Raw genomic sequence first — 27,944 nt, 5'->3', positions numbered from 1 at the left:
ATTCCACACCCTCGGGTTGATTTCATGTCCACCTGGAACCTGTAAAACTGCTGCTGTTGTTGGGCCGGGGTATAAAACCTGCCCTCCAAACAGCTTCCTGGTGCTGCTGGGAGGATCTGCTGGAGATGAGGACTCCTCTTGTCACCTTGCTGGCTGCCGTGCTCTGTGTGGAACAAGGTGAGCCTCTCATGCTGATCCTAAAGACAAGGATTAGGGGGAAGACGGTGACAGTTTTCCACGTGGCAAAACTCTAGAGGGCTGTCACCACGTTTGCAGTGTTGTGATGGTGTCACCAATGTCCTTTTGCACTTCAGTCAGTGATTTGATGCAGAAGTGAGAATATCTGATGAATTGATTCTTCTTTCCAGTGCTGGAGGCTCTGGTGGTGCTGGATGCCAGGTTAAATCCGCACTGTGGTCCTTGGGATCTTCCACAAGGAGGCAAGCTGGGATTGATAGAAAGCATAACCAAAATGGGTTTTTTTCCTTAATAATTTCAGTTTTTGAGTATTTTAGAGACTTTTCCGTCCTGCTGCTTCCTCCCTTGTAGTGGTTTGCCACGCGTCTTCCTAGAAAATGCAACACTGGGAATTTCTGTAGATTAAATCAGCAGCAGAGTTGAAAGAACTTTTCATGTTAAAGGCATCCCACTCCCAAGTGTTGTCCTCCTTCTGGGAGTGAGACACACGTGTTGCTCCATCGCTCCTGGCTCACGGGAATGATGACCAGAGTGCCAAAATTCCCCCCACACATCATGGTTTCCCAGAAACCATGATACGAATCTGGTTGAGAAAGAAGCATCTAATTAATCAATTATCACTGATGTATCAACCCCCTACTCCTACATCCTTTGGAATGGTTCTCCAGCGTGCCTGGAAGAGCAGGACCTTCGGCCGGTTTTGGGTGCAGGAAAATGACTATTCAATTAAAAAAAAAAATAAATGTTTAGTGCCCACAATTCCTGATTGAAGCAAAGTAACATGGACAGAAGAGGAGAATTTTCAAAGGCAATGTTCTCAGTGTGACCCAGGATGAATTGGAAAGCTCACAGAGATCCAGTATCACGGGCTCATGGTGGGATTCCTCACCGGTGACGTTTGATATTGGCAGCAGATTCCCAACAGATTTAAGGACAGGCTTTTACACAGCGCATTTCTGTGGCCTAGCCTAGATCCAGAATAAGAGATTTCAGCTTTCTGGCCTAAAACTGGGACATAGGAAAATGTGGAAATTGGCATTTGATCCTTCTCAGGTACCCTGGGTTTCATCCAAGACCCTAATGACCAAATTTTGGTCAAAACTCTTGATGTCTCAGCCAACCAAAGAGGGTCTTTCACCTTTTCAATCCATAAACTCACTGTTTTGTGAGTTTTGTGTCCAGCAGAAATCATAAAAGGTCTCGATCCTCTTCACAGAACCATGCTAAGGGTGGAAAAGACCACTAAGATATTCAAGTCCTTGCTGCAATGTTGGACAAGACCAGGCAGATATTTGCTTAAGGTGTCCCTGAGAGTTTCCAACAAGGAAGATTCCACAGCCTGGAATTGCTCAGAGGCTGTCATCCCTTTAGGAATTTAATTTTAATATCTCTTAGCATCTGTTTTTGTTCTGTTCTCCTGTATTTCCACCACGGGACACATAAAATATTTCATTACTTTCTTCTTTGCTGCGTCTTTTTTTCTTGCATGGAGAAGATTCCTGCAACTTTCTTCAGCATATTCTCATTTTCAACAAACAAACTAAAACCCTTCCAACCTTTTTGACAAGTTCACATTTCCAAGATCTCTGACCTTCCCTCCTCCCTCTCCTCTGGTCCCTCTCCAAGTGCTCTGCATTTTTGGAAGCGCTGCGGAGAGATTTGGGCACCGGGGCTCCAGCTAAGGCCTTGCCAGGGTGGAAAGGCCACTTTGTGTATCTTGCACATGACATTTCTGCCTGTGTCCCCTTGGGTTATGCCTGTTTCCATGGCTGGAATGTGACGCTGTTGGCTCCTGCTGTTGTCACTGTGGTTCTGAATTGTAACTGAACCAAACACTTGTCACCCTGCACTTAAGTGTCTAAGTTTTGTCTATTGTAATTTATTTATCTTTATTTAACTGCATCCAATCTTCTTTTACACTCTTTTGTTGCATCCATCTGTCAAAATCACTTAAAATCATGGGATGGTTCGGGTTGAAAGGGAGCTTTAAGATCATCTCATCCCAACCCCTGCCAGGGGCAGGGACACCTTCCACTATCCCAGGTTGTTCCAAGCCTCATCCAACCTGGCCTTGGACACTTCCAGGGATGGGGCAGCCACAGCTTCTCTGGGAAACCTGTGCCAGGGCCTCACCACCCTCACAGGAAAAAATTCCTTCCGTTGCTCCAGTTGGTTTGACCAATAATCCTTGGGAATCACCCTCTGAGGGTGTTTTCATGCTTGGCTTTGTACCCATTCACTGGAATTTTCAGCAGCTCGTGTTTCCTGGGCTTGATCATTCAAAGGTGTTGCAAAAATTCCTTAAAACCTTCTTGAATCTCCTCTAGTCTGCACATGAAAATTAAACTTCTTTTAGAGGAGAAAAAAACCAAAAAACTCTGCACAGGATCAACAGCTGGGGACTTTTTCCTTTCCTCCTATCAGAAACTTCTCATTTCATGGCGTGACCTCTGCTGTCCTTCCACCTTCTCACTGCCAACTTCTTATCAGGCAAAAGTACACTCACAGGGACGTGTCCTTTAGTTGCTTTTGCCCTTTCCAAAGTGACAGACTGGCCCCAGACTCAGCAGGAACTCAGCAAGCGTTTGCCTTTGTTTCCCTCCAAAAATTAGCTTTGTTTTGAAAGGAACTCAGTCACAAAACCGCACACTTCACTCTGGGTGATTCACAAGCTCTGAACTCAACCACCACTACTAAACCTTTCCATCTGCCCGGCTGGGAAGTGCTCTGCACATATTTCGGGGTGTTTTTTTCTTCTTATGATGCCTCAGGTTTTAGCTTTTATGTTTTTCAGATTCTGTGCTGCTTTAGTGTGTACTTCTGAGCTTCATATTGGGGGATGGTGAGCTCTCTTCACAGAGTAGGGAGACAAAACAATTCCTTCTCTAGCTGGGGATGAAGGACAACTGATCCAAATCTCAGGCCCAAGAGCACAAACAACAGCAGAATGAAGAGAGAAAAACAAGAAGGATGTGACTTCATGGGCTAAAGCTGTGATGGGACAATTAACTCCAATATGCAAATGGACCAGAACTTATAAAAGTTCTCATAAAAGTGAGACCTCATGGCCGGTCATCCATTTTGCGACCATTTTGGTTCATCTTGGGTGTAGCCCTGGCTGGGCTCTTGTGCTGCCCAAGGTGTATCCATTGAGGCCTTCTAATAAATCCCTACTTTATTTTTTAACTCTGTCCAGTCTCTGTTCTAGGTCAGCTTTCACAAGGCATCCCTTCCTTTTTTTTACTACTTTCCAGAGGTATGGCCTACCACGTTCTGGTTTTGAGGGCAGACACAGACATTCTCAGCAGGAAACGCTGTGTGACCTTCCTGCCGTTGCTGCAGATGTTGGAATTATCTCACCAAATCTGCCTTTAGCACTTAAACCAAGCTTTTGGTTAAGATTTTCCTTTCATTCCCGATTTTATGCTGAAAACAGGAGTTTGACAGAGCATCTGAGGGCTCTCACCAGACCTTCTAGAACTGAGGTTAGGCCAGTTCAGCGACGTTCAAGCACAAAAAAAGAGATGTGACAGCAGTCTCTGAGCCAGATGAAAGAGAAGTAGGACACTGGGCATTGTCCACCTCCTCGAGAGGCTACGGGCATCTTTAAATTCTCCCTGCCAAGCCCTGCCCAGGAGAAACCCTGAGCAGTAACTGGCAATTCCCATGGCCGAGCCCGCTATGGCTCAGCAATAATCTCCTTCATGAAAGCCCCCAAATCCTTGAATTCTGCTCACATCTCCTGCTCCCAGGGATTGCAAACAGATCGATAACACTTCGCAGCCTGAGCCAGAGGAGACAGAGAGGGATTTAGCGCTGCTGCCACGGGTCAGGAGATAAAGAAAGTCACTGGTCATTCCCACAAAAGCATTCCTCAGGCCGTAAGGAGGGAAATGGAGATCTCTGCATTGGGGTTTTTGTGGGCTTTTAAACCTTGTAACGTGCTTTTTCCCATTTTTTTTTGGTCCCAGTTTATCCATTCATGTGCTACACCTGCCAAGAACAGGAGTCCAACAAGGACTGTTTGACCATTTCCATGTGTGCCAAGGAGGACAAACACTGTGTGACCATACGGAAGGACGTCGGGACAAGTAGGTTTGGGAACAACACCTTGTTTATTTTGTAGGAGAGCAGTCCCAGGAATGGGATTTCATCCCAGTACGGGAACAACGGGCCTTGATGACCAACTTTTAGGAGACACTGACCTTGTAGATGCTGCAGTGTCCAGACACACTTGATGTTCCTGCTGGAAATTGGGGAAATGATGAGGACACACAGAGCAGCACCAGGGAGTGGATTCACACCTGGAGCTGTGTGTGTTTCACCCCCAGAACTGTTTTGAGAAGTGTTTTGGCCAAACCTCACCGTGGCTGACTCCCTGTGCCAAGCACAACCCTTCAGGTCTGTCCTGGGGGCTCTGTGCCCTCAAAGACTTCCACGTGGTCTTATCCCAAATCTCAGGTCATGCAGAACGTTCCCCCTGTGTTTATGTTGCCAGAAAAACCATCCTGGTGGGAATGGCCCAGCCTGAGCATCACTTCAGGCAGCTGGAGCTGAGAGCCACAGGTGGTAATTCCACGTTAGGATTGACAAAACCTAAAAACATGGAGAAGTCCTGGTTGGACTTGATGATCTTAAAGGCCTTTTCTAACCTTAACAGTTCTAGGATTCTGTGGCACTGTGGCTGCTCCATCCCTGGAAGTGTCCAAGGCCAGGCTGGATGGGCCTCTGAGCAACCTGGTCTGGTGGGAGGTGTCCCTGCCCGTTGGATTACTCCTGGCTTTTATAGAAACAGGGCAACACCTGAGAGGTGTTTTAAAAGATTTTATTCCATCATCAGTCTCATAGAAGGGTGAGACATAAGAGATGTAAAACTCATTGCCATTCTATCAGAAGCCAACCCATTTCCTGGTTACAATACTTTATAAATGTTTATAAATGTTTTTCTGCCTATTGCTTTTGCCACACAATGCTGCTAATACCTCTAACACAAATCACCTATATTTTTACCCTACGTGGTGCTGCTACAATGCATCTTTCACAGTTCTAATTCTCTAAAATACCTTGGTTTTTTGCAAGGCCATAGTTTGAAACTTGTTGAAACTTGTTTCTAGTTCAGTCTCTCTCTCAACAATGTCATCTCTGTTCCACGGCCTTCCTAAGTCAGCACACTTTATCTCAGTGTTTGCATGCAGAAGTCCAAGACTGCATCAGCTTTCAGTCAGGCTTTGAGAATTCATTACAAATCCATTTCTCACATCTCCCCCTCTTTTTTTGGATTGTAAAAACTTTTTGGATGGTCTTATTTATCACTTGTTGTACGTAGTGAAGTATACAAGTATCCAATTCATTACAAATCCACTTCTCAAGTCTGCCCATGGATGATTTTTAAGGTCCCTTCCCAAGCCATTCCATAATTCTATGATTAATTCCATGAAATTTGCCTTGAGGATTAGTACCTGGCCTTCCTTTACTCACCAAAACAGATTTAGCCAGAAAAAATATTTAAACAATTGTTTTTCATCCTCCTTTTTCTCTTCTTTCCCCCACTTTTCTTCCTGCACTAGAGCCCAACAAGCCTAAATATGTCATCTCCAAGATGTGTTCTCCAACGTGTCCAGCAACAGATCAGCAACAAATCCAAAGCTCCCAGAATGTTTCCTGCTGTGAGAAACCCCTGTGCAATGTGAATGGAGTCAGCAGCAGGCAAAGCAGCCACGGAGTGATATCCCTGGGTGTCCTGGCCAGCGTCACTTACATCTTTGCCTACGGATTGTGATAGGTTTGGAAGAGCTCCCCGTGATGGCTGAAATAAAAGTATTGTTCTGGGATAATTTTCCACTCTCAAAGATTCGTGTTTTGTGGCTGAGCTTCCTCCTGGGATTTTTGAGAGAGCCCGGATAAGTCAGGTGCTGAACTCCCATTGATTTCCTGAGCCTGCCTGAATCCAAAGTGTCCCCAGACATCCCACTCACCTAAGAAAACACACAGAAAATGGCCTTTTTGACATGTTCAAGCTTTAAATCATTATTGCTCCAAGGAGATCCTTGAAGGAATAGTTTTGTCTCTTACTTTCAAAGCTCTGTGAGGAATAACATCCCACCCTCCCTGAAACACGGGGAATGGCTCCACAGTTGTGTCAGCACAGGGGATGATCGGTGAATTTGTTCACAGTGAGTTTGGGTTATCAAACATCTGTTTATAAACAAGCAGCTGGAAGTAAAGTTGATTTGTGGCAGTGTTGTGGACTTTTCTCCAGCCTCAGTGGGGAGCAATTTCTGGCTCCTCGGGGTCTTTCCTCCCATTCCCATTTTGAAATGAGCTTCTTTCATCAGAGAAAAGGGGGAAAGGCAGAGAGGGAAAGATGTGGCTGAGAGAGGAAAGGCAGTGGGAAGGTGGGAGGGAGAAGGGAAGGAATGTGGGCAGCCCGCGGAGCTGGGAGTTGCTCTCACACTGCCTCCTCATGGACCTCATCCAGCTGGAAAAGACATCCCCATATCTATTCCCCTCTTCTTCCCCAGGGCCAAAACAACCTCACACAGCTGTCACCAATCCCTGTCATTCAGAGGTTGTGAGAGGCTTTCTACAGACCCACGTTCCTGGCAGAGAAACCATCGATTGTGTTGAGCTTTGTTTGGTTTTGCCCTCCACGCTCTCTGCTCCCTCCTCTCCCCACGGGAGCTGCAGCTGAAGGGAGACAGAAAAGCTCTGTAGGAGGCCTGGGGGGTGTCACAGAGAAGAAGAAGGGCAGCCATCCAGGGACTCACACAAACAGCTCAGAGCTTCTTGGGTCACAGCCCCAGCTGCAAGCTCCCATTCCTGGAAAACAAACAGAAAAAAAAAAAAAAAGAAAAAAAGAGAGAGAAAAGGAAAAGCTGGCAGCATCCCTAGCTCAGCTGTGTCCGGGGAGAAACCAGAGCTGGTCCAAACAATTGAAGGGTGTCGGGGGTTTTTTTGTTGTGTTTGATGGTTAAATGAGATCTTTGCTTTCTCTGAAGCATTGCCCTGGAACTCTGCTGGGTTTTGGTGGCACATGTGGAAGGATGTGGATTTTTGAGGCATTTCACAGTGCCTGGATTTCAGTTTTCCAGGAGAATGAAAGATTCCACATTAACTTCATGTTTTGTGCTGTGAGCTCTGGATCTGGTGACTGGTTTTAAATATTTTGTTTAATGGATGGAGGGGAAATGAAGGAAATTAAGGAGGTGACACCACAGTGGTGGGCAGGGACAAGAGGACACTGACACCCCACTGAGCTGTGCCTGGAGATGACAGATGTCAAAATACCAAATCAACAGCAGAACCTGCTGTTAATTTTCTCTCACCAAAGACAACCTCAAAAGGGAAGGAAAATTAGGATGGAGAAGGGGAAGAACAAGTTTTTAAACCAAAAAGAAGGAAGAGATGTCCAGCTGCTCAGGGCAGGCACTGCTAGGGCTGTGGTGGCTGTGCTGCATCCCAATTCCAGGAGCAATTCCTCCAGGAGCAAGTCCTCCATACCCTGCACAGTTTTTCCCTGCAGGACCTCAGGTGCTTTTAAAAAACTCCAAGAAAGTTGGGCTCCAGGCCAAAGCTGTTATTGTTTTACCACCTGTCATATTGGCAGGAGAACGAGGAGTGGAAGGAGCAATTTGTATCTTGACCAGTTTTGCTGGACACGAGAAAGCAAAATCTTGGTGGAGAGACCATCTGGAGGGGAAGGAACAAGCGGAGGGTTGAGATAAGTCCAGTGAGGGTGTGAGGAACCAGGATGGACACAGTTCAGGAGGGAGAATGAACTTTATCCAGATCTTTTGCAGACCCTTACTCCCAGCTTTTTCCCCAGCTTTCACCACAGCAGTTCAAGTGCTGCCAAGAGGTTAAGTGAGAGTGGTTTCCTACAACTGTCTACAAATTTAAAGCTCCCTTTCTTTCCCTGAAATTTCTGGATGCCAAAGCAGCTGAAGTAGCCAGGATTATACCGACTGATTCTTTGGAGGTGAAGGGATTATGATTAACAGGATTTACTCGTTGTCTTGTCCACCCACCTAGCTCCTGGACTGAAAGCTCCTGGTTGTGGGAGCTGAAGGTCACAGAAAAGTAAATCTGGAGGCGGGAATTCTGGATGGACTTTGTCAGCGCTGAGCCTCTGAGTGGGAAATCGCTGGAACTCTTTCAAATAAAGAAGGAAGAAGGACAATTTAAAACTCTCCTTCTTGATTGGAGGTGAGGAATAGAATGATTATGAGGGCACAGATCCTTTTCCACTCTGGTTCCTCCCCTCCCTGGGCTGGAGGAAGGTACAGGTAGAAGATGAAGGCGGCTCAGCTTTAGGCAAAGCCTAAATCTCCTTTTTTTTCCCATGGGTTCAATCAGTCCCATTTCCCTTTCCCAGTGTGAGGTGTGGGTGCTGGTGCTCTCCAGGCTGAGCTGTCTGGGAGAAGAATTCCAGGTGATTCTTGGAGCCTGAGTGTAGGATTTGTTTTTCCAATGCCACAACTTTGAGCTGCACTTGCAGAGTCAGGAGTTGTGTTTGGGCTTCCACACGTGGAGTAAGAGGGAAAACAGGTGTGGAGACACAACCACATCAAACACAACAGCAAGAACCACTTTGCTGACACAGATATTAATGAGATGAACTAATTAACACATCAAAAGTGAATAAAATTAGTCTTTTCCATATAAATATGCAAATCAGTGAGGGTTGTCAGCCAAAGTGGTGGCCAGGAAAACTGGGAAAAGAAATCCATCACAGCCACCAAACCAAATCCTGTTTCTCCTGCTCCTGTTTCTTTGCAACAGGGAAATTTGGGTGTTTTGGGAGACTGGGTAACAACAAATCACAGACTCACTTAGGTTGGAAAAGACCTCCAAGATCATTGAGTCCAACCTGTGACCAATCCTCACCTTGTCAACCAGATCACAGCACTGAGTGCCACCTCCAAAGCCTTTCCATGAAGAAATGTGGAAATAATCCATTATTATAAAAAAGGGCATAGGGATACACAGAGCAGCCAACCCAGAGTGGGAAAAAAGCTCTGAAATCAATCATCAATCAACAGGCTATCAAGGAAGCAGGGATGATCAGCAAGGATTTTGTGACAGGTGGGTGATATCCCTCCCTGTGACAAGATAAAATCCGTGAGGGTAAAAGTGGTACCTGTCACATAGCTCAGCCTTAATAAAGCTTTTGGCACAGTGTCATGTGCTGGGCTCAGAAGCAAAACCAAGGAAACCCAGTCGGGCTGAAATCACGAGCAAACCACAGCCAGCAATTTGCTGTCAGGCTGGAATGATCCATTAAAAGGCTCCTCTTGGCTCTGGGATGATGCAAAGTTTTAATTGCTGGTTTGGATGATGTATTAGACAATAAATTCACTGAGCTCACGGGTGACGAGCTGAGAGAATCTGCAAACAGGAGAATTCTGGGTGATTCCAGTAAATTTAAGTGGTAGGTTGAGAAAAGAGGGTGCAATTTAGGAAGGACAAGCACAAAAGCTCTCCAGTTAATGTGGCACAAATATGGGATGAGGGAATCTCCCTCGCAGCAATCTGGCAGGAAAAGAAGATGTGCTGGATCACAAGTTTAACACGTGTCAAACTTTGGGAAAAAATGTGAAACAAAGCCTTGCTGGAATTCTGCACTCCATGGAAAAATCTTACACATTGCACTGGGAAGTGTGAAGTGGTGTGTGATGGGAGGAGAACCTTCCAGATCCTCCAAATGGAAGGCTTGGGCTGCTTTGTTCTTCCCACTTTTTGTGTTGGGGTTGGCGCAGCAACAAAGAGGATTTTAGATAGGATCAGAAGGAATTCCTGGCATCCGAAGTAGGGTGAAGAGCTGGAAAACTGCCTCCAGAAGCAGCAGCTTTAGTAACATTATTGGGACTCATCAAAGCATGGAAAAGCTCTGGTCTCAGTGTCTCCTCTGTGTCTCCACTGGGGCTGAATGAACTCATTCCTGGTCATTCCCATTCCTGCCTCTCTCTGTCACCTTTCTGCCATTCCCACATGGAGCTGGTTCCCTCCACCAGAGCAGAATCCGGGTGTTCAGGGCTGGGCTTTGCTTTATCACAGAATCATGGAAAGTTTTGGGTGGGAAGGGACCTAAAAGATCTTGTTCCAACCACTCTGGCCATCGGCAGGGACACTTTCCACGAGATCAGGTGGCTCTAAGACAAAGATTGAACAGCAAAAGTGACCCAAAGCTCTTCCAGTGATGTGGAAAGAACTTCCACGTAGGAACTTTCACTCCAAAGGATGTCCAGCTCCAGCGGTCCCAGGATTTCAGTCAACATTAAAGCAGTGCTGAGGCAAAAAGGGGAGAAAGCTCTGCATAGGAATGATGGTTTCCCCATTTTCCAGCTGATTCCTTACTCAGACAAGTCCTTAAATTCCACACAAAGAATTGGGGGTGCCAGGGGCACAATTTTCCTTGGTCCAGGAGAGGCAGGAACAGGCCCTGGCTCTGTGCCCAGTGCTCACAATAGCTCACCTGGGACCTGCCTGCAGCTCCAGGATGCAGAATTAGATGTTAATCAGCAATTAGATAACGAGCAGACGCTGCTCCTGGGAATGAGAAACCCCCTTCTGCAGTCACAGGAAACTGGAGGAATAAAACTCCCGACAAGATCTTCGGGGAGAAGAGAGAGGAGATTTTATATTTGATAATATAAAAACCTTAGAGAAAGTGGATTTTTCCTTTCACACTCTTCCTTGTGGGTTTCATTGGATCACGAGCAGCAGTGTGGGTGTGCCCAGATCATCTGGCCCGTGTCACTTCTGTGCCACCAGCAGCCAAAAAAGGTGAAAGCCCTGCAATTCTCCTTGTGCCTTTAAGGTTGAGCACAAGGTGAAGGTAAAAGCTGAAAGGCAGAGCAAAAAAACCCCAATTTGGGACTGGCTCTTTACAGCTTTTGGCGAGAAGATGCTGTCTTTGCTCACTTTCTCTTTCGTTTTTCCCCGTTAGGATGAAATTCCTGAATATTCCAGCCCTTTTGTTTACTTTATCTGGGCGTTTTACGGCTCCCACCCTGCTCTTAGTCCTCTGGAGTTTCCTATCCAAGGTCAGCTTGTTCCTTTTCTACTTTTGAATGAACACAGGCGCTCAGCAAATGTGTGCTTTCCTTTCCTTTTACCTTTTGCTCTGCTGGTTCTTCTGGTTTTCTTCCACACCCGGGAACATTCCCATTCCTATTTTTTACACCAAGTTCAACATTTCCACTACAAACCTCCATAAGTCTATCACCTTGCCCACAGCTTCAGCATGTTTTGGTGCTGCCTCCTCGGAGCCTGGTGAATTCCTTGCCTATAGAAAAGTGCATTTTTTGGTGAAAGCAGTAAGGGAAAGGACTGAAAAGCCTCTTCCCACCCCAAAAAACCTGGAGATGAGGCCCCTGTTGCGGGAGAGGAGGAGCCCAGAAAATTTTGCGGGTGGTCCAGAACCTCTGATGGCACAAAAAAGTCCAGGATTGGGAAACATGCTATAAAATGAGTCCAGAGTTCACCCAGGAGATGGAACTAGGCCTGGAGACAGAGATAGACATGATCTAGTTAAGGATTAGTGTTGGAGAAGAGAACAATGAAATCTCCTGAGTTGGAAGATCAAAAGGATCAGCAATTCCAACCCTAAAAGTCACAACCTGAGGCCAGAAACTGATGGAGACAAACCCAGCACACAGCCAAGGTCATCCAGGACATGGCTGGAGGTAGGGACTCTTAATTAAAGGAGGGTCCTGGAGCCACAGGCACAGTCCGAGGAGGGCCCAGCTGAGACTGCTCAGGGAAATGAAAGTTTTTTTGCCTGGGAAACAAGCTCTTCTTAAAGAGTCACAGTTGTTTTCCTGTGAAAAGCCTAAAACAAGCATGGCTGAGGGTGAGTCACTCAGACTTTGGAAGGAGGAAGTGTGAGAATTCTAACACCAGCTGAGCATCACCAGACACCAATCCACTTTCACCTTAGGCTCGGGGAGAAAAGGGAAAAGGAAATGTGGATGTCAGCCAGAAGTGAAAGCTGATCAACCTGACAGCCAGATTCTGACTGCAGGTTGTGGCTCGAGGGGGCAGATGAAGGTTTTATTCCTTTTTCTGTAAGAAAAAATTAAAATGGTGGGGCCCAAATGTCTGGTTGGGCACCTTTATTTCAGGAATTTTCAAGAATCTCGGAGCTAACTGAGAGAAATCCCAGGTTTTTCCCCACAGGATGCAGCAGAGGTGGTAGAGGACAGTGACCTGTTTGGCACCACAGACAGCAAAGAATAACCTGCAGCTTGGTTTGGCCACGGAAAATCTATGTCTGCAGCATCCTTGGGTGCTCCAAATACGATCCTGAGGGTCTCCTGGACAACTCTGATCCAAAGAGATCAGGAGGGACTTCAGGAGGGGAAACATCCAGGGTGGGATGAGGAGGAAGGGCTGGGATATGGAGTCGGGCCTCTCATTCAGCCAGATGCAGCAGGATGGTGGGAGCAGGAATTCCAGGGATCCCAGCTCTAGCATTCCATGGAGTGTTGGGGGGCTGTGCCAGCACCTGGAAAAGGAGGACCTTCATGACCAGAACTATGTTGCAGCAAAGTGCTCTGGACAACGGGAATTCTGGGGATGAGAGGAAGCAGCAAGGATGGAGATGCCGGGTTCCTGCTCTCTCATGTCCTCCCAGTCCTCTGCCAAACTGATTCTCCACGTTTTGGCAGGTGAGGCAGGACTCTGTCACAGAGTAGTTCCAACCCTCTCTGGAAGAAATCTGAACAATTACCAACTCCAGAGCATGATGCAATTACTAGAAAAAAAAAAAAAAAAGGGCTCTGTCCCCTTCCTGTGTCATTGGAGGAAAGCTGTTTGAGCAGTTCTGCTCCACTAACAGGGGAAACTCATTTGCAAATTCCTCTGTGGTTTTGGTGCCTCACGTGCACAGCCGGGCCCGGGAAGTCTCACACAAACCCTGAAATAGAAGCGTGGTGGGGAAAGAACCTCTCTGGTGTCCCACCTGACTCCACAGAAGCTGAGCAAGCTTTTACTGACCCTCAGTTACAAGCTTTAACTCGTCTAGTGCCTGTTCAACATCAAACCCTTGCAGGCCTAGTTCATCTAGGTTTAATTTCTGCACTGTCTCTGCTGCCCTGACCCATCAAGGGTCCTGTCACACTCATCATTTCCTGATTTTAGCTGTACCCATTCCTCCCCAGCGTGCCACAACCATGAAGTATTTACCCCAGCACCAGTTTGCCCTCTGATCCAGCCACTTCCTTATCGCCTTCTCCCTCAAGTGTGCTTTTGTAGCTGTCTCCGCCTTTTCCCAGCACATGCCACATTCCTGGTGCTGGACTCTAACCCTGCTGCCTCTCTTGCTTCACCCTTCTTTTTGTGAAGAAATATTTTTTGGCCTCGCACTCACAATATTAAGCCAGTGGTTCAATAAAGTCCTCCCGTGACCTCCAAACTTGCAAGAAGAGGCTGGAGCACTCGGGGCAGTGTTTTGTGGGCTGGACTAGAACAGAAATCTCTGCCAGCAGTGTTGCTGTGTTGAGTCTGTCCCACACAACAACCTTGGGGGGGGGGGGGGGCTGGGAGATGATCTTAGGCCATAGAATATAAAATATCCTCAGCTGGAAGGGATCCAAAAGGATCATCAAGTTCTCAGAAGGGCTTCCTTCCTTACCTGGTGTAATTCCCATCACGGAAAACTGGTCCTTGGTGGCTCTGGTCACCTCTTCCTTTTGCAGCATCCTGTCATTAGTGCTGTCCCCACCCAGCCAGTCCAGCAGTATCGGGATGACTCCAGATCTCGTGCTGGGTTGTGACCTCTGTGACCCTTAGGTCCTCCCTGTTCCTTCTTATCAGCAGACAGACCCTCCCCAGGAAAAAAAATGGGGCTGATAATGTTAAATTTAAGTGTGAGAGAAATCCTGGAAGCTGTAGATCCTGGGGATGAGGAGAGTGTAACATAAAATCCCAAATCTGGGTTGGGAAAGATCTTAAAGATCATCCAGCTACAGCCTCCTGCTGTGGACAGGGACACCTTCCACTATTCCAGGTTGCTCCAAGCACCATCCAACCTGGCCTGGAACACTTCCAGGGATGGGGCAGCCACAACTTCTCTGGGCAGCCTCTGAAAGGGCCTCCCCACCCTCACAGGGAAGAATTCCTTCCCAATATCCAACCAAAATCTACTTCCTCGGCCTATATAAAACAGGGGCTTTGTAAATGTGCCTGAATTACGTTTCCTCAAGTTACCACAAAGCTGAAACTTCTCATTTTTTTAGTATTTGGTTTGTCCCAACAGCCTGTTACAGTGGAAGATATGAGACCACAGAAACTGCTCAAAAGTCAGTTCCTGCTAGAATACCCGGCAGTGACAAATAAAACTGAGCCACAGGAAAGGAAAGGGAAGCAGGGCTGTGCAGGCATGGGTCTGCTTCCCAAGCAGAGTGCTCTGAATGCCTCCAACAAGACAGGAGCCGGAATTTCTCCTGACAGATGCATTCGCCAAGAAATGCTGACTCTGCAGAATTAAACCCATCTGTGGCACAGACTTTGTCAAGCCTGCTTGTTTCCTGCTGGCTCACCAGCCTTATCCTCCATTCCCAGGCTTTCCTTACAGCCAGTTTCACAGGGGCCCTCCCCCACTGCCCCTCCTGCAGCTCATTTCCTAGAGGATTTAGTTATTTCCATGGGACCTACTGAATTTGGGACACTCCAACATCAGGGGACTTATTTACAGTCTGAAGACTCATCCTGCCAAGCAGCCCGTGCCACCCCAGCTGCTGGGCTCTTCAAGCTTCCCAATCCTGTATGTCTAATCCAATTTAGGCTCTGGTCAACAGATGGGAGAGTGGGCTCTTTATGTGCTTGGATCGTGAGTGGGGGCTGTGCGTGCAGAGGGGTCAGACCTGAAGAGGGGGTGTTGAATGCAGGCACAGGTTCTGTATCCGGGGGAGTCTCGCCTGCAGGAGATCCGTGCAGGGAGTCCTGGATACAGGGAATGTGTGAGTACAGGGTGGTTTGGAATGTGTGGAGGACGATGTGTGTGTGCACAGGGGATGTGTGAGAGAAGATGCACGGAGGAGGGAAGAGAGGCAGGAAATCAGCAGGTCCTGTGGGTAGGGGGAGTCAGAGAACCACGGAATCCCAAAATAAGCTGAGCTGGAAGGACTGGACTTGGATGAGTGGGGGTCCAGCATAGAGGCAGCCCGCTACTCCCGTCTCCTCCTTCAGGGAAACAGAAGGGACCCGAAAGGGAGCTGGAAAAGGCCTCTTGGGGCACGGCTAGGGGAAAGCTGGCTCTGTTCCCCCTCGGCCAGCCGCTGCCACGCCGACGCGCGCTCCCCCCGCGCCCCTTTCCCGGCCCCGGTTCTCCCAAGCGGGGAAACGAAACCAGGCGTGGCCGGGGAGGCGGAGGGGGGAGGCGGCGCGGGGGCCGGGCTTGGCCCGCGGGGCGGAGCCGACGCCCTTTCCCCACCCCCGGCGCCCGGCCCTGCCGCCAGCCCTGCTCTCCTCCAGCCGCCCTGCGCAGCTCTCTGGCCACATCGTCCGCACCATGAAGGCGCTCCTGCTCGCTGTGCTGGCCGCGGTGCTGTGCGTGGAGAGAGGTAAGGGAAGGGGATGCCCCCGCCAGCATCGCCTGCCCCGCAGGTCCCCCGGTCCCTCTGCCGCCCTGCGTTAGAGAGCAAATTGGCGGCTGGGGGAGTGATGCGTGTGGCAGGGTAGGCTGTGGAAGTTGGAGGTTTTTGGGGGATATAAGGGTTGAAAAAGGGCCGGGAGCTCAGCGCTGAGCCGCGTTATGGTTCGGAGCGGGATGCGGGGGTGTCGTTCCAAGACGTGCCTCGCAGCAATGTCCCTCCTGAAGCAGGAACTTCAGGGCTGCCCCGCCTGTATGAATAGGTGAGCATCTCCGGCTGTGCGGGTGGATATCCTGGAGCTTTTCCCAGTTGCAGCTCGAACAAAGAGCAGGGCCGGCTCCGCTCCCCTTTTTCGGCGCAGCCAGCCGGGATAACGGCGCTGGGATGGGCTGAGATGCAGCCGAGAGGAAGGGGGGTGTAGGGGAGAGGCAGCCCAGCCCCGGCGATAGCTGATGGAGCAAAGTCAAGGCAGAGCCACTCGTGATTCTGGCTCCTGCTGCCCCCTCCGAGCATCCTTCGGGGCCGCCTGCGGAGCGCGATGACCCCCAAGGGACAATGCCCTGCGGGGCGCATCCTGGGGCTGCCGCCGAGCGTGGCGACAACGCGGTTCCTGTTGCTGCGTGTTAAGCTGCCAAGTTACCCAAGTCGCAGGGCCTGCCATCGCGTCCTTCCCCATGGACACCATTCCTCGCTATCCAAACTCCTTGGGGCCGTGCGAAACCACGTATTGTTCCCATATGTCGCTGCTTGGAGAAGCCAAACAAAGACCCAAATGGGAGAGTTCTGAGCTTTCCCAGCCCCTGCCCAGCAAACAGGGTCCCTTCTTGTTTTCTGAGGGCACCGCTGAGATGAAAACTGGCTGTTTGCTGCCCTTTCCAATTCCCCCTTCCCAGTGGGATCCGGGAAGCAACTGGCGATTGAAGCTTTGGGTCTCCGGCAGAGCCCAGCTGGCTCAGTTCCAGCGGGCAAGGCCAAGGCAGCGCAGGGTTTCATCCCCTCCAAAAAAACCACAGCCCCTTCAGCTTTAAAAGTAAGTTTTTATCCAGGCAAAAGGCTTTGCTGCAGGTGGTTTTATCCCCAAACGCTTCCAGCATATCCTGGGGGGATTTCACAGAAAAGCTTTACCTCCTGCTCAAAGATCTTGCCTGTGGATCTTGATAAGGATTTTGCCTAAGAGAATGGAAAAGCAGCATCGGGGCTGGATGGAAAAGCTGCCGAAGCAACAGCATTTTCCTGGTGCTAACGAGCTCCAAAGTGGGCTTTTAAGGGCCTTTCCCCCCCCCCCCCCCCGTCTTTGCAAGAATGATTCAACCCCTTATCTGAAGGAATTCCCCCAAATGCCCTGCTCTGTTTTGGGAGCTCTTTGTTCCTCCCAGAACCTAAGCTGCAAACAAATAAACATATGAATTCTTCCACTGGTGAAAACAAGGCTTCTCTTTTGCATTGTTCAGTCTTGTGATTTTCTTTTCCCCTTTTTTTCTTTTCTTGTAACCTTGAGCTCCAACTCTTCCGCTCCGTCTACAGCTGCATGAAATTGTTTCTGCCACCCCTCTTGTGCCTTTTGTCTAAACCACCCGCCTATTTGTGCTCTCATAACTCTGCAGTGGGTGTTTTTTTGGGGCAGAAAGTGCCTGAATATTTCCTTTCTTAAATTCTGCCTCTCCTGGAAGGTTTTTTTTTTCTGTTCAGGGGTAATGGATAGGTGTGACAATGAAAAACATGGGGACAGGTAGGACATGCAGTGGCAGGAGCAGGGATTGAGTCACGTGGCAGAGAATTTCATGCCCAACAGCACTTTTATGTCATGTCCGAAGATTTCTGGTGTGTTTGTTTCTGGAACCTTAAATGAACAGCATTGCACCACTCGTGCCTTCAGTGCAGTGAGCAAATACATGTGGGGACATCTGTCCTGCCAGAATACCTACAGGAAGCCTGTAATCCACTTCATTCCTGATTGCTGAAGATTCCTGGGATGAGTCAATTCACCTCCTCGGGGTGGTTGTGAGGTAAAGAGTTTGGGACAGGTCACCTGAGACTTGGGAGCAGAGCTGGGCTTCACTCCCGAGGTCCCACATGGAGTTGTGGCCAGCCCAGCGAGGGGCAATGACTCAGTGGCTGGTCCCATCCTCCTCCCCATCTCCTAAATGCAGAGAGGAATCTCTCCTGGAGGTTTTGACTCAGCTGGTGGCCCTGTAATCCCAGTGCTGTGGGTAGTGATGGCTGTGTTTGCGTGCCCAGGTAACCCGGGTTTGTTGTGGGGGTTGGTTCCAGAGTGAGGATCCTTGGAGGATGCGTGAGCCAGTCCAGGAAATTCCTGCTTGGGGGGTTGTGGTCTTGGCTTCCATTCCAAAGCAGAGATTTGGCTGCTCTGCTGTGACATTCAGGATCTCCTACTAACCCACTTTAATCTGTTTCTCTGAGATTATATTTTGTTTTCTTTCCCCTCCTCGGCTGTGGCTGCTCAAAAGTCATTCCTCTGAGAGCAATTGTTATTTTTTTTCTCATTTTTCTTGTAGAAGCCTTTTATTTTCCTGAGAGAAACAGGAATGAGAAGAACAGTCCTGTGGCAGAGTGGGACAGATGCTGAGCAATATTTGTCCAAATAATAATTCTTCAAAATATCCATGTCAGTAACTGCTGTGCCTCAGAGAGCTCTCCCAGGGCTTCCCCTGCCTCACTTCCTTAGCAAAATATTCCAAGGGGGTCTACAAGAAAGCTGGAGAGGGATTTTTTCACAGGGATAGGACAAGCAGGAAATGGGTTCAAACTGAAAGAGAGTAGGTTTAGGTTGGATATTGGGGAGAAATTCTTCCCTGTGAGGGTGCTGAGGCCCTGGCACAGGTTGCCCAGAGAAGCTGTGGCTGCCCCATCCCTGGAAATATCCAAGTCCAGGTTGGATGAGGCTTGGAGCGATGTGGGATAGTGGAAGGTGTCCCTGCCCATGGCAGGGGGTTGGAACTGAATGATCCTGAAGCTGCTTTCCTACCCAAACCATGCTGTGATTTTTGATAATCCATTTGTGGTGGGGCTGAAGGAGCAGGGACGGGGCTGCCTCGCACTTCCCACCCTCCATCAGCCCCCGCTCTGTTTTGCATCCCATAAATACAGAAGGGGAAAGGCAGTGCCTTGTGGAAGGGCTGCCTGGGAGCTCCAAAATCCCGAGTCCATGGAAGACTGGGAACAGACCTGATCTGTCTGCATATGTAGGTCAAGAACTGCAGCGTGGATGTGATGCTCTTGTATGTAAAATACAGAGATCAAAGTGCCTGTGGCCCTGCTGAGTCTCTGGTCCAGGCTGCCTCCACAACCATTTCCCACTCCAAATGCTGTTTTCCAATCATTCCTCTTTGTGAGGGATGAGGGATGGGAGCCAGCTAGTCCATCCTGCTGCTGTAGGATAAGCCTTAAATGGCCTCAAGTTGCTCCAGGGGAGGTTTAGTTCGGAAATGAAAAATTTCCTCACTGGTCAAATTTTGGAACAGTGGTGGAATCACCATCCCTGGAAGTGTTGAAAAAATAGTGCAGCTGTGTTGCCTGAAGATTTGGTTTAGTGCTGGAATTTGGCAGTGCTGGGTTAATGGTTGGATTCAAAGATCTTAGAGGTCTTTTCCTGAAATGATTTCACGATTCCATAATTTATGGGACCTGCTGGTCTTGCAGGTCTTGAGCTTTCATCAGTTCTGCCTCATGCTGCAGCTCAAGCATGGCCTGATCTTGGTGCACAAAGCTGGGTCATGGAAAGTTTGAACCCATGGTCACACCTGGAGCATTTCCCATCAGTGTCACAGAATCGTAGAATCAGAATGGTTTCACTTGGAAGGGACTTTAGATCATTCAGTTCCACCCCGCCCCCTGCACCCATGTCCATGGGGGCTGAGCTGAATGAGCCCAAACCTCAAAAATTCGCTTTTGGAGTTTGGTTTGAAGTTGGCAGCTGTAGCTCAGACACATTCTTGGTGCAAACAGCACGGTGACAGAAAGTACCAGGCTGTGGTTGTATCAGCTTTAGCTGATAAGAGCTTGAAATGCCTCCCTGAGGCTTGAACCCTTCGCTTGGCCAATTTTTTTTGGGAAAAAAAAAAATCCCCTGTTGCAGGTTGATAAAACTGAAAGTGGTGCTGTGGGCAGATGCGAGACGTCCCGTGGGACAGAGGTGGGGACCTCCAAGTGAGGACATCTTCCCACCAGCCCCTAAATGAGGTTTGCCTTTCTCTTGCAGCCCACACGCTCGTCTGCTTTTCCTGCTCGGATGCCTCCTCCAACTGGGCCTGCCTGACGCCTGTCAAGTGTGGAGAGAATGAAAACCACTGCGTGACGACGTACGTCGGAGTGGGACTCGGTGAGTGGTGACAGCACCTCCTCCTGCCCCTCCTGGCTTCTCTCCTGGGTCACCTGCTGAGCTGCAGCGAGGCTTTGCCGCCTTCTGGCTGGGGGGAAAAAAAAAAAAAAAAAAAAGGGAAAGTTCTGCTTAGCAACTGAGTGTCGGACCATCCCACGGGAATTCTGAGGAGGGACGCGCTGCCAGGAGGAGTCACGTTAAAGTCCACGTGCCTGCACCGATGCCCGCGAGTCTGGGGGGAATTTCAGGCTGGGGGCGGGGAGTTTGCTGATGAATAAGTGAAAGTGTGGAGGATGCTGCAGGCTCCCTGTGTGGGAAGCTCCAGGGTTGCTATTCCTGCTGATTTTTTGCCTCCTGTTTGGGTTCTTTGTCCCTGAGTCCCACCTTTGCTTCACTTTCCGTGGATGAGGCGGGTAGGGAGGGTTGTGGGTTTCCTTCCTGAGTGCCTGGAGAGATATGGGGGGTTCTTTCCTTCCCAGCTGCTGCTCTGAGGGAGGCAGGATGCTCTGGCAGATCTCCTGGAGCCTTTACAGGAACCAGAGCCCATCCTGGCTCTCCCTGGCAGGAGGGGGTAAATTTTGTGCCCGAGTCTGCAGCATGGGTGGGTCAGATGTGCACAAACAGAGACTGGGAGCTTTTATAAACTTCCCTTCCTAGCCCAGTGCTAATGCTTTCCTCTTTCCTGCCTCTTAACACGGGCTGTGCCTCTCTGGAAATGCAGACTTGGCTCCCAAGTGTCTCCCTAGTGCTCCCTGTCTCCCTTGAGGAGCCCTAGAGTGAAGCTCAAGAGGGATTTTTGGGATTCCTCATGGGAGCTGTTGCGACTGAACATTGACCAATACGAAGGGGTGTCCCTGGGGTGTTGTGTGGTCTCTGGGGTGTTTGTGTGAGCTTATCATGGCTGATACTTGATAAGATGGTCTGGCTGGGATTCCTGTCTCCGAGAACCACTTCATCCTCTCCGCAGCACTTCATCCTCCCTGTGCCACCTGCGCCGCCCCGGCTCTTCCAGTGCTGTGATTCCTTTGCAGAGCAGGTGATCAGAAACCCCCCAACAAAACCCCATTCTAAACCTGCCTCTTTTCCTTCCTCTCCACTCCACCCCAAAATCCAGGCGGCAAATCCGGCCAGTCCATCTCGAAGGGATGCTCTCCCATCTGCCCCAGCGCCGGGATCAACCTGGGAATAGCGGCCGCCTCCGTTTACTGCTGCGACTCCTTCCTCTGCAACATCAGCGGTTCCAGCAGCGTCCGAGCCAGCTACACCATCCTGGCCTTGGGAATTCTCATCAGCTTCATCTACGTCCTCCAGGCTCGCCAGTGATGGGGCTGCCTGAGGAAGAGCCGCCTCCCACGGGTCTCGTTAGCCAATATCTTCTCTGTTGCTGTCTGCAAGGAGATCCTCTACTTCTCAGCAGGCTTCCAAGGTGATTGTTTCCCAGACTTTTTTTGCTCTTCCAAGCAAGTTGGAGAACCTGGGTGGTTTGGCTGAGCTGTTCTCCTCCTCCTGTGGACGTCTCCCGCTGCACTCTCGCTCCTCCTTTGCCAAGGCGGATGATTTTGGAAGGGTTTCTGCTTTTTCTACCTATTCATAATCCCCCCTGCCCCCTCATTTCTAAGTTTGGTTAAACCAGGCTGGGACTCGCTGAGAACAGATTCACCCCAAGCACCACCAGGTCTGCTCCACTACATGGGTGGCACAGGCAGAGGGAATGCAGGATCCAAAGGGAGACACATTCCTGGCCCCTCGCAGCTGCAGTCTCTTTTTATAAAATTGTCTCATTTCTTCTGATCCTGGGCTGACTTTTCTGGAAAACCAATGCCGTGTACCTTGTCCTTCCAAGTTCTGTAAGTGCCAGACCTGAATAAACTTGCTCCTGTTGTTACCCGAGATGGGACGTGTGTGTGTTTCCTTGCTCCAGGGATTAGGAACTGTTTCATGGAAAATCCCGATACTGTACCCAGCACGAGGTCCCTCACCCTCTCGAGCAGCTTTTGGGTGCTTCATCTCCACATCCTTTCCAGTTGTGAGCAGCAAATCCATCTCCTCCCTGTTGCTGTCCTTCCTGATAAAAACCTCTGGGCCAGCTTGTTCCACCTCCCTTGGGAATGACTTTTTCCAGGTGCATTTTAGTGATAAATGCCAGGTTTTGGGGTCCGAGTCAACTCTAACGGAGCAATTACCCTGGCAGGAGGACTCTGAAGTGAATCTGCATTTTGCAAAGACTTGGTGCCTCAGTTTCCCCACTTTGGACTTGTCATGGTACCCGTCACAATGGTGATACCTGAATGACCATGGGCAACAGGTCTGAAAGATGTGAAGTCAGAGGAGAAGATGTCAATACCCAGATCTTTAGGTCCAACCTTCAATGCCTGATGGTGCCCATGGACTGCTGGAGGTCACTTCACCACCCATCCCTCCACATCTGCTGTCCCTCAGCTCCCAGGATCTTCCCAGGTGTTTTGGCTAGAAGTCCTCAGCTGTCCCATGGGAGATGTGTCCTCCTGCCCTCTCTGTGTCATCTGTCCTGCCTACTCTGCTTGCCTGTGGACCTGCTCGCCACAAACCAAGCCAAAATTCAGCCTTAAACTGTCAAGTTCAAGCTCTTTGTCGCTTCCACTGATTGATCAGAGGTGCACTGGGCTTTTTTTTTTCTTCTATTTCTAGCAGCAAAACCCAGGTGTTGGCGCATTTTAGCCATGCCTGGTACCTGCTTCTCCTATTCTGTGTCAAAACCCAAACAAAAGCTCCACAAACTTGCAGTTCCACCTCTGCCGCTTCTTCAGGTAGTGATAAATGAAAGGTGGTTGCAGTTGTACAGAAATGCTGGTAACAAAAGTGGTTTTATGTTTTTTTCCCCCCCCTCCCTTCTCCCCCTCTTTTAATTAAAGTGACAGAGATGTTAATGACAGCTTTTCCTACAGGAGGGATGGGCCAGTGCGATGTGATCTGCAATTTGGTGGTTAATTTGGGAAGAATGCATCACTTGTGCTGGTCCTGGGATGTGCCTTCCTTTGGGTAATGCATCCTCCAGGGACCTTGGGGCCCGAGGTGCCCCACAAACCTCTGCTATGCACATGGAGCACAGGGAAAACTGGGGAAAAACTTCCCAAACTGAGATAAATATTCCCCAGCTTCCCTGTGCCTCAGCTTTCCTCCCAAAAGGGTTCAAAACCTTGTTTTTTGGGTTCATTTGTCCCTCAGCACTCGCTGTGACACCGAGGTGGCACCCAGAGCACTCTACATTGAATTTAGGGGGCTGTGTCTTTTCTGGCCATCTGGAAAAAGATTTTGGGGTTAGGTTGAGACTCAGCTAGCAAAGAGCTGAACTTCAAAGCCATCAGCTGTGTCCTGATGTCCATCCATGCTTTTATGAGGATCCTGATGATGCCACACTGGAGAACCCCATAGGCTGAAGACCTGGTTGTCTCCTCCAAGGGCCCTGGTTGTCTCCTCCAAGGGCCATCTCGTTCCTTTCTTGGGGTTCCTTGGCCAGTGCCAAGGATTTGGTTGTGCCAGGGAGCAAAGGCTCGTGGGAGGAACATCCAGAGGCTGCTTATCTCAATAAATAACAAATTACATTCATGGAATTGCCAGGGGAGTGAGCTGAGGGTTGGTTGGATGAATTTCACAAGGAGATTTGTTTTTTCTTCCTCGCTCTCTTTTTGTCTCTTCCTTCCAATGTACTCTAATCTAGAATATGGAAAAAGGGATATTTTCAGCATTTCCTTTCCTGGCAAAAAAGATCTTTTGGATAGATCCATGTGTGTTTGAGAGAAGGAGGGGGTTGACAGCTTGTCACAGTTGAATCCCAAGCACTTTCTCATCAGTCATGCCAACGCTCACTATTCCTGGTCCTACTCTAGGTTTATTTTTTGTTTCCAAATCCCCAGAATGACAAACCTGTTGAGAACCTCGTCTGTTGTAAAACCCAGGCCTAAAAATGGCCAGGTGAAGTAATTAAAGTCATTAATAATAAGTCAATAAGTAGGAAAACCAATGGGATTTATGAAGTGTTCAGACTGGTGCGCGGGTTGTTGATCCAAATGCTGGATTTGGAATTTGAGGGCTGTGGTGGGACAGCCCTGAAGTGCTTTCGATGTGGACTGTGGAATTAAGAGATCAAAATCTGAGCAGAAAACTCAGATATTCACCTGTTCTGACAAGACAAGAGGTTATGAGGGGAGGAGGTTTGGCTCCCTAGAAGCATAAAATATCCTGGAAGAGTTTTTACTGGAAATTAAGAGCTGAAGTGAAATACCTGCCCACTTTATGAGTGTTCCTGAGAAAATGCTTTCAGTGCTTCCATCCTGGAAATGGCTGTAATTCACCAGCAGCTGCTGCCATCTCCCACTACCCCTCCAAGGGCTCAAATTTTTGTGGATTGTTTAAAAATGCTCAAAATCCATCGTGGCATCAGCGCTTCCCACCCAGGATCTGGGGGGTTTGCTGTTTGCCCAAGAAAAGGACTTCAAAATGAGCACGGTTCTTCCAGCTGGTTTTGAGAATTTTCTTTTTTTAAGGGCAAAATTTCTTTCGGAAACCACAAACCTGATGTGACTTCCTTGCAGCGGGAGAGCAAATGATCAGTTGCTTGATTATTACTCCAAGGATCCACTTTGCTGCTCCAAGGATGTCCTGGATTGATGTTGGTTTGCTCAAGTTGGGTTTTTTTTGAAGGGATTTGACTCCCACGGACTTTATTTGCCGTGAAAAAAAGGAGGCTGTGGTCCCACCACCCCTGTGGGAAGCTCTGGTGGGGGAGTCTGTGTGTCCATGGGATGAGTTATAGCATCCGTGCCCTCTGGAAAAAGCAGATGTGGTCACATCTGGATGCCTGGAGGTTTAGGGCTCTTTCCCTGGCTCTGGTTGGTCTCAGCTGTTTGGGAGGAAGGTGGCTCTGGATCCTTGATCCCGAAGGAGTTATTTCACCCCTCTCTGAGGGAATGGGAACAGAAACGCCCCGGTTTTGCATTTTGGGAATGCCCATGGTGCCCAGGGAAGCGAAGCCCTGGGTTGGTCCTGCCACCTACTGGCTTCTGCCAGACTTAGTGGAGGAACTTTGAAGCCCAAATCCCCGGAATCAAGGCAGATGGGCTGCCTCAAACCAAATAATTGCACCCAAAGCAGAGGGTCATCAGCAGAGAAAGGTTGAAGGTTTTAATTCATCCAGCTTTGCTCTGATCATGGAAATTGAGAAATAAAAGGTTTAAGAGGCGTCCCAAAGTCCAACATTTTCCATGGGAGCACTTTTTCCCAGCCCTAATCCTCCAGTTCCATCAAATGAAAATACATTAAGCCAACGAAATTTTGCAGAAAAAAAAGTAAGTTGGCACGTTTTATTCCAGCTTTGTCGGATGATCCAAGGTGGTTTCCCTGAAATGCTGATTTTACTAATTCCTATCTGTGAGATTTGTAACTGTGTATTATCTTTATTGTAACAGGATAAACGGGATAAAGAAGCATCCATCCCTTTAAATATATTAACCTAAGTATAAGTGAAGTGTATGTTCCATCTTGTTTCTTATACTCTAATAAAAATTATATGGAATTAATAAAAAAAAATATACACTCGGAAAGAGATTTTTGGGTGGTTCTGCAGATATTCCAGTTATTAACTCCTGTTTAGTGTGGAAGGAAAATGCCTGGATTGTATTCCAAGCTCAGGGCTGCAGGTTGTGGGCTGGAAAAAAAAAAGGACAGACCAAACTGAGGGACTAAAGGAGGGTTAAATTCCTGCATTTTGTCTCAGGGTCATTGGAATATCTTCCTGGGGATGGATAAAGAACAGGGATTGTCTTTGCCTTCAATAGCTCATAAATATCCTTGACTTGCCCGTGACCCTGCTGGGAATGGAGATGGGATTTGGCCTTGGAGCCTGTGCTCTTCCTTGTGGGAGAGGGCTGCTATTTCGGGCACAAAAAGGGCCCTGTGTGGGTGTCCGTGGGCAGCTGCTCCTCTTCCTGCACTCTCAGGGATCCAGCCCTGCTCCCACCTCCGGACACACGGATGGACACACGGACACAGGGCTGGGTGCTCTGGAGATTCTTGCCCCTCTCTCCCGAGCTCTGCAAAGTTACACCACTCCAATTTTTGTTTAAACATTTTATGGGATCCCATGGGAGAAGGGAATTATATCCCCTGGGGAATGTAAGACAAATGCGGAGTAACAGCAATGGGCTTGGGAGTTTCATTCCTTTCCTCAGGATAATTCCAGGTTGGACTTCCCATTTCTGCTGCAATCCATATTTTACAGCCTGATTTGCAAGTGGTTTTTGGGATGGGAGGGCTCCAGTGGTGACAGGGAACATTTTGGAGACTGGGGGGACATTGCATAGAAGAAACCTGCACATCCCTCCTGCCTGGTGTTCCCATTTCTCCTCACACTGTCACCATGTCCCAGCTCCTGCTGTTCCCTAAGGATCTGCCTGTCCCTGCACAGGCCCAGGATGGGCTTTTCCATATTTCAGCTGTTTGGAAAGTCGAGGGAAATGGTGCCACATCTCCTATTTGCTCTCACTAGCATCCCAAGGTTGTCCTGATCATCCCAGGCTGGGAGATCCCAGATGGGGCTGAGGTGGGAGAATTCCGGCCTTCCCATCACAGGAGCCTGGAATGGTTTTTGTTGGAAGGGACCTTCAAGATAATTTCATTCCAACCTCCTGGCATGGGCAGGGATGCCTTTCACTATCCCAGGGTGCTCCAAGCTCCAGCCCACCTGGCCTTGGACACTTCCAGGGATCCAGGGGCAGCCACAGCTTCTCTGGGAAGGTTGTTCTTCACCACTCTCACAGGGAAGAATTCCTTCCCAGTATCCCATCCAGTCCTGCCCTCTGCCAGTGGGAAGCCATGCCCTGTGTCCTGTCCCTCCATCCCTTGTTCCAAATCCCTCTCCGGCTCTCCTGGAGCCCCTTCATGCACTGGAAAGGGCTCTGAGGTCTCCCTGGATCCTTCTCTTCTCCAGGCTGGAGATTCCCAGCTTTCCCAGCCTGGCTCCAGAGCAGAGGGGCTCCATCCCTTGGAGCATCTCCATGGCCTCCTCTGGACTTGCTCGTGCAGATTCCTGCCATCCATGTGCTTATGACTCCAGACCTGGATACAGTATTCCTGATGAGATCTCATGAGGGCAGAGCAGAGGGGTTATATCCTACCCTTTGCTGTCTCTCTGGACAGGGCTCCTCTCTATCCATGGCAAATACTGGTTTTGGAGGAGGAGAAAGCTCTGGAACTGAAGAGGAGTCTCTAAAAAGCTAATTCATTTGGGAGTTTTGACGTTTTGGAGGAGTCAAGGAAGGCGCGTAGGAAGGGAGTTTGGAATTTAAAATTGGAGTGGTGCTAAAGGAAGAAAAAAAAAAAAGATTGAATCAAGAGCTCCACCTTCCTGTCCTCCTGTTTCCTTTTCTCCCCATTCCATGGATTTTAAGAGATTGTGGGGGCAAGGGGGGAATGGCACCCCGAGGAGGAGATGGAAAGGTGGGAAGTGCTTTATGTGGCTGTGGGAGCATGTCCCAACCTTCCTGCTTATCATCTCCCAAGAAAAAGAGATTTCAGGAGTTGCAAGTTGTGCCTGGGTATCCGTGATGTGACTGTCCTGGGATACAGGGAACACTCAGCCACCCGGGCTGACATTAATAACTTGTTAATAAAGCTGCACAGAAATGTGACACAAACAGCACCAAACTCATGGGGGTAGAGGTGTGAGCAGCTCTGTGCTCTCTGCTGCGCTCCAATTAACACCAGCAATGGGGTGGATTGAATTTTGCACGGATTCTTGTCACACTTTGTCACCCAGAGCTGAACCAGGTGCTTTC

General features: G+C 49.0%; 2 protein-coding genes across 2 annotated transcripts; both read left to right on the top strand.

Annotated features, from left to right (window-relative positions):
* The first annotated feature begins 125 nt into the window (after positions 1-125).
* Positions 126-5,977, top strand: LOC119698386 (lymphocyte antigen 6E-like). Its single transcript, XM_038130236.1, has 3 exons — positions 126-177; positions 4,170-4,289; positions 5,766-5,977. The coding sequence occupies exons 1-3, from the start codon at positions 126-128 to the stop codon at positions 5,975-5,977; spliced, it is 384 nt and encodes a 127-aa protein (XP_037986164.1).
* A 9,629-nt stretch (positions 5,978-15,606) lies between these two features.
* Positions 15,607-22,023, top strand: LOC119697682 (lymphocyte antigen 6E). Its single transcript, XM_038128734.1, has 3 exons — positions 15,607-15,764; positions 20,014-20,133; positions 21,248-22,023. The coding sequence occupies exons 1-3, from the start codon at positions 15,713-15,715 to the stop codon at positions 21,454-21,456; spliced, it is 381 nt and encodes a 126-aa protein (XP_037984662.1). The 5' UTR covers positions 15,607-15,712; the 3' UTR covers positions 21,457-22,023.
* Positions 22,024-27,944: the final 5,921 nt, after the last annotated feature.

This window comes from Motacilla alba, chromosome 2 (assembly GCF_015832195.1).
Source record: "Motacilla alba alba isolate MOTALB_02 chromosome 2, Motacilla_alba_V1.0_pri, whole genome shotgun sequence".
Lineage (NCBI taxonomy): Eukaryota > Metazoa > Chordata > Aves > Passeriformes > Motacillidae > Motacilla > Motacilla alba.
This window is presented reverse-complemented; position numbering and strand designations above follow the sequence as displayed.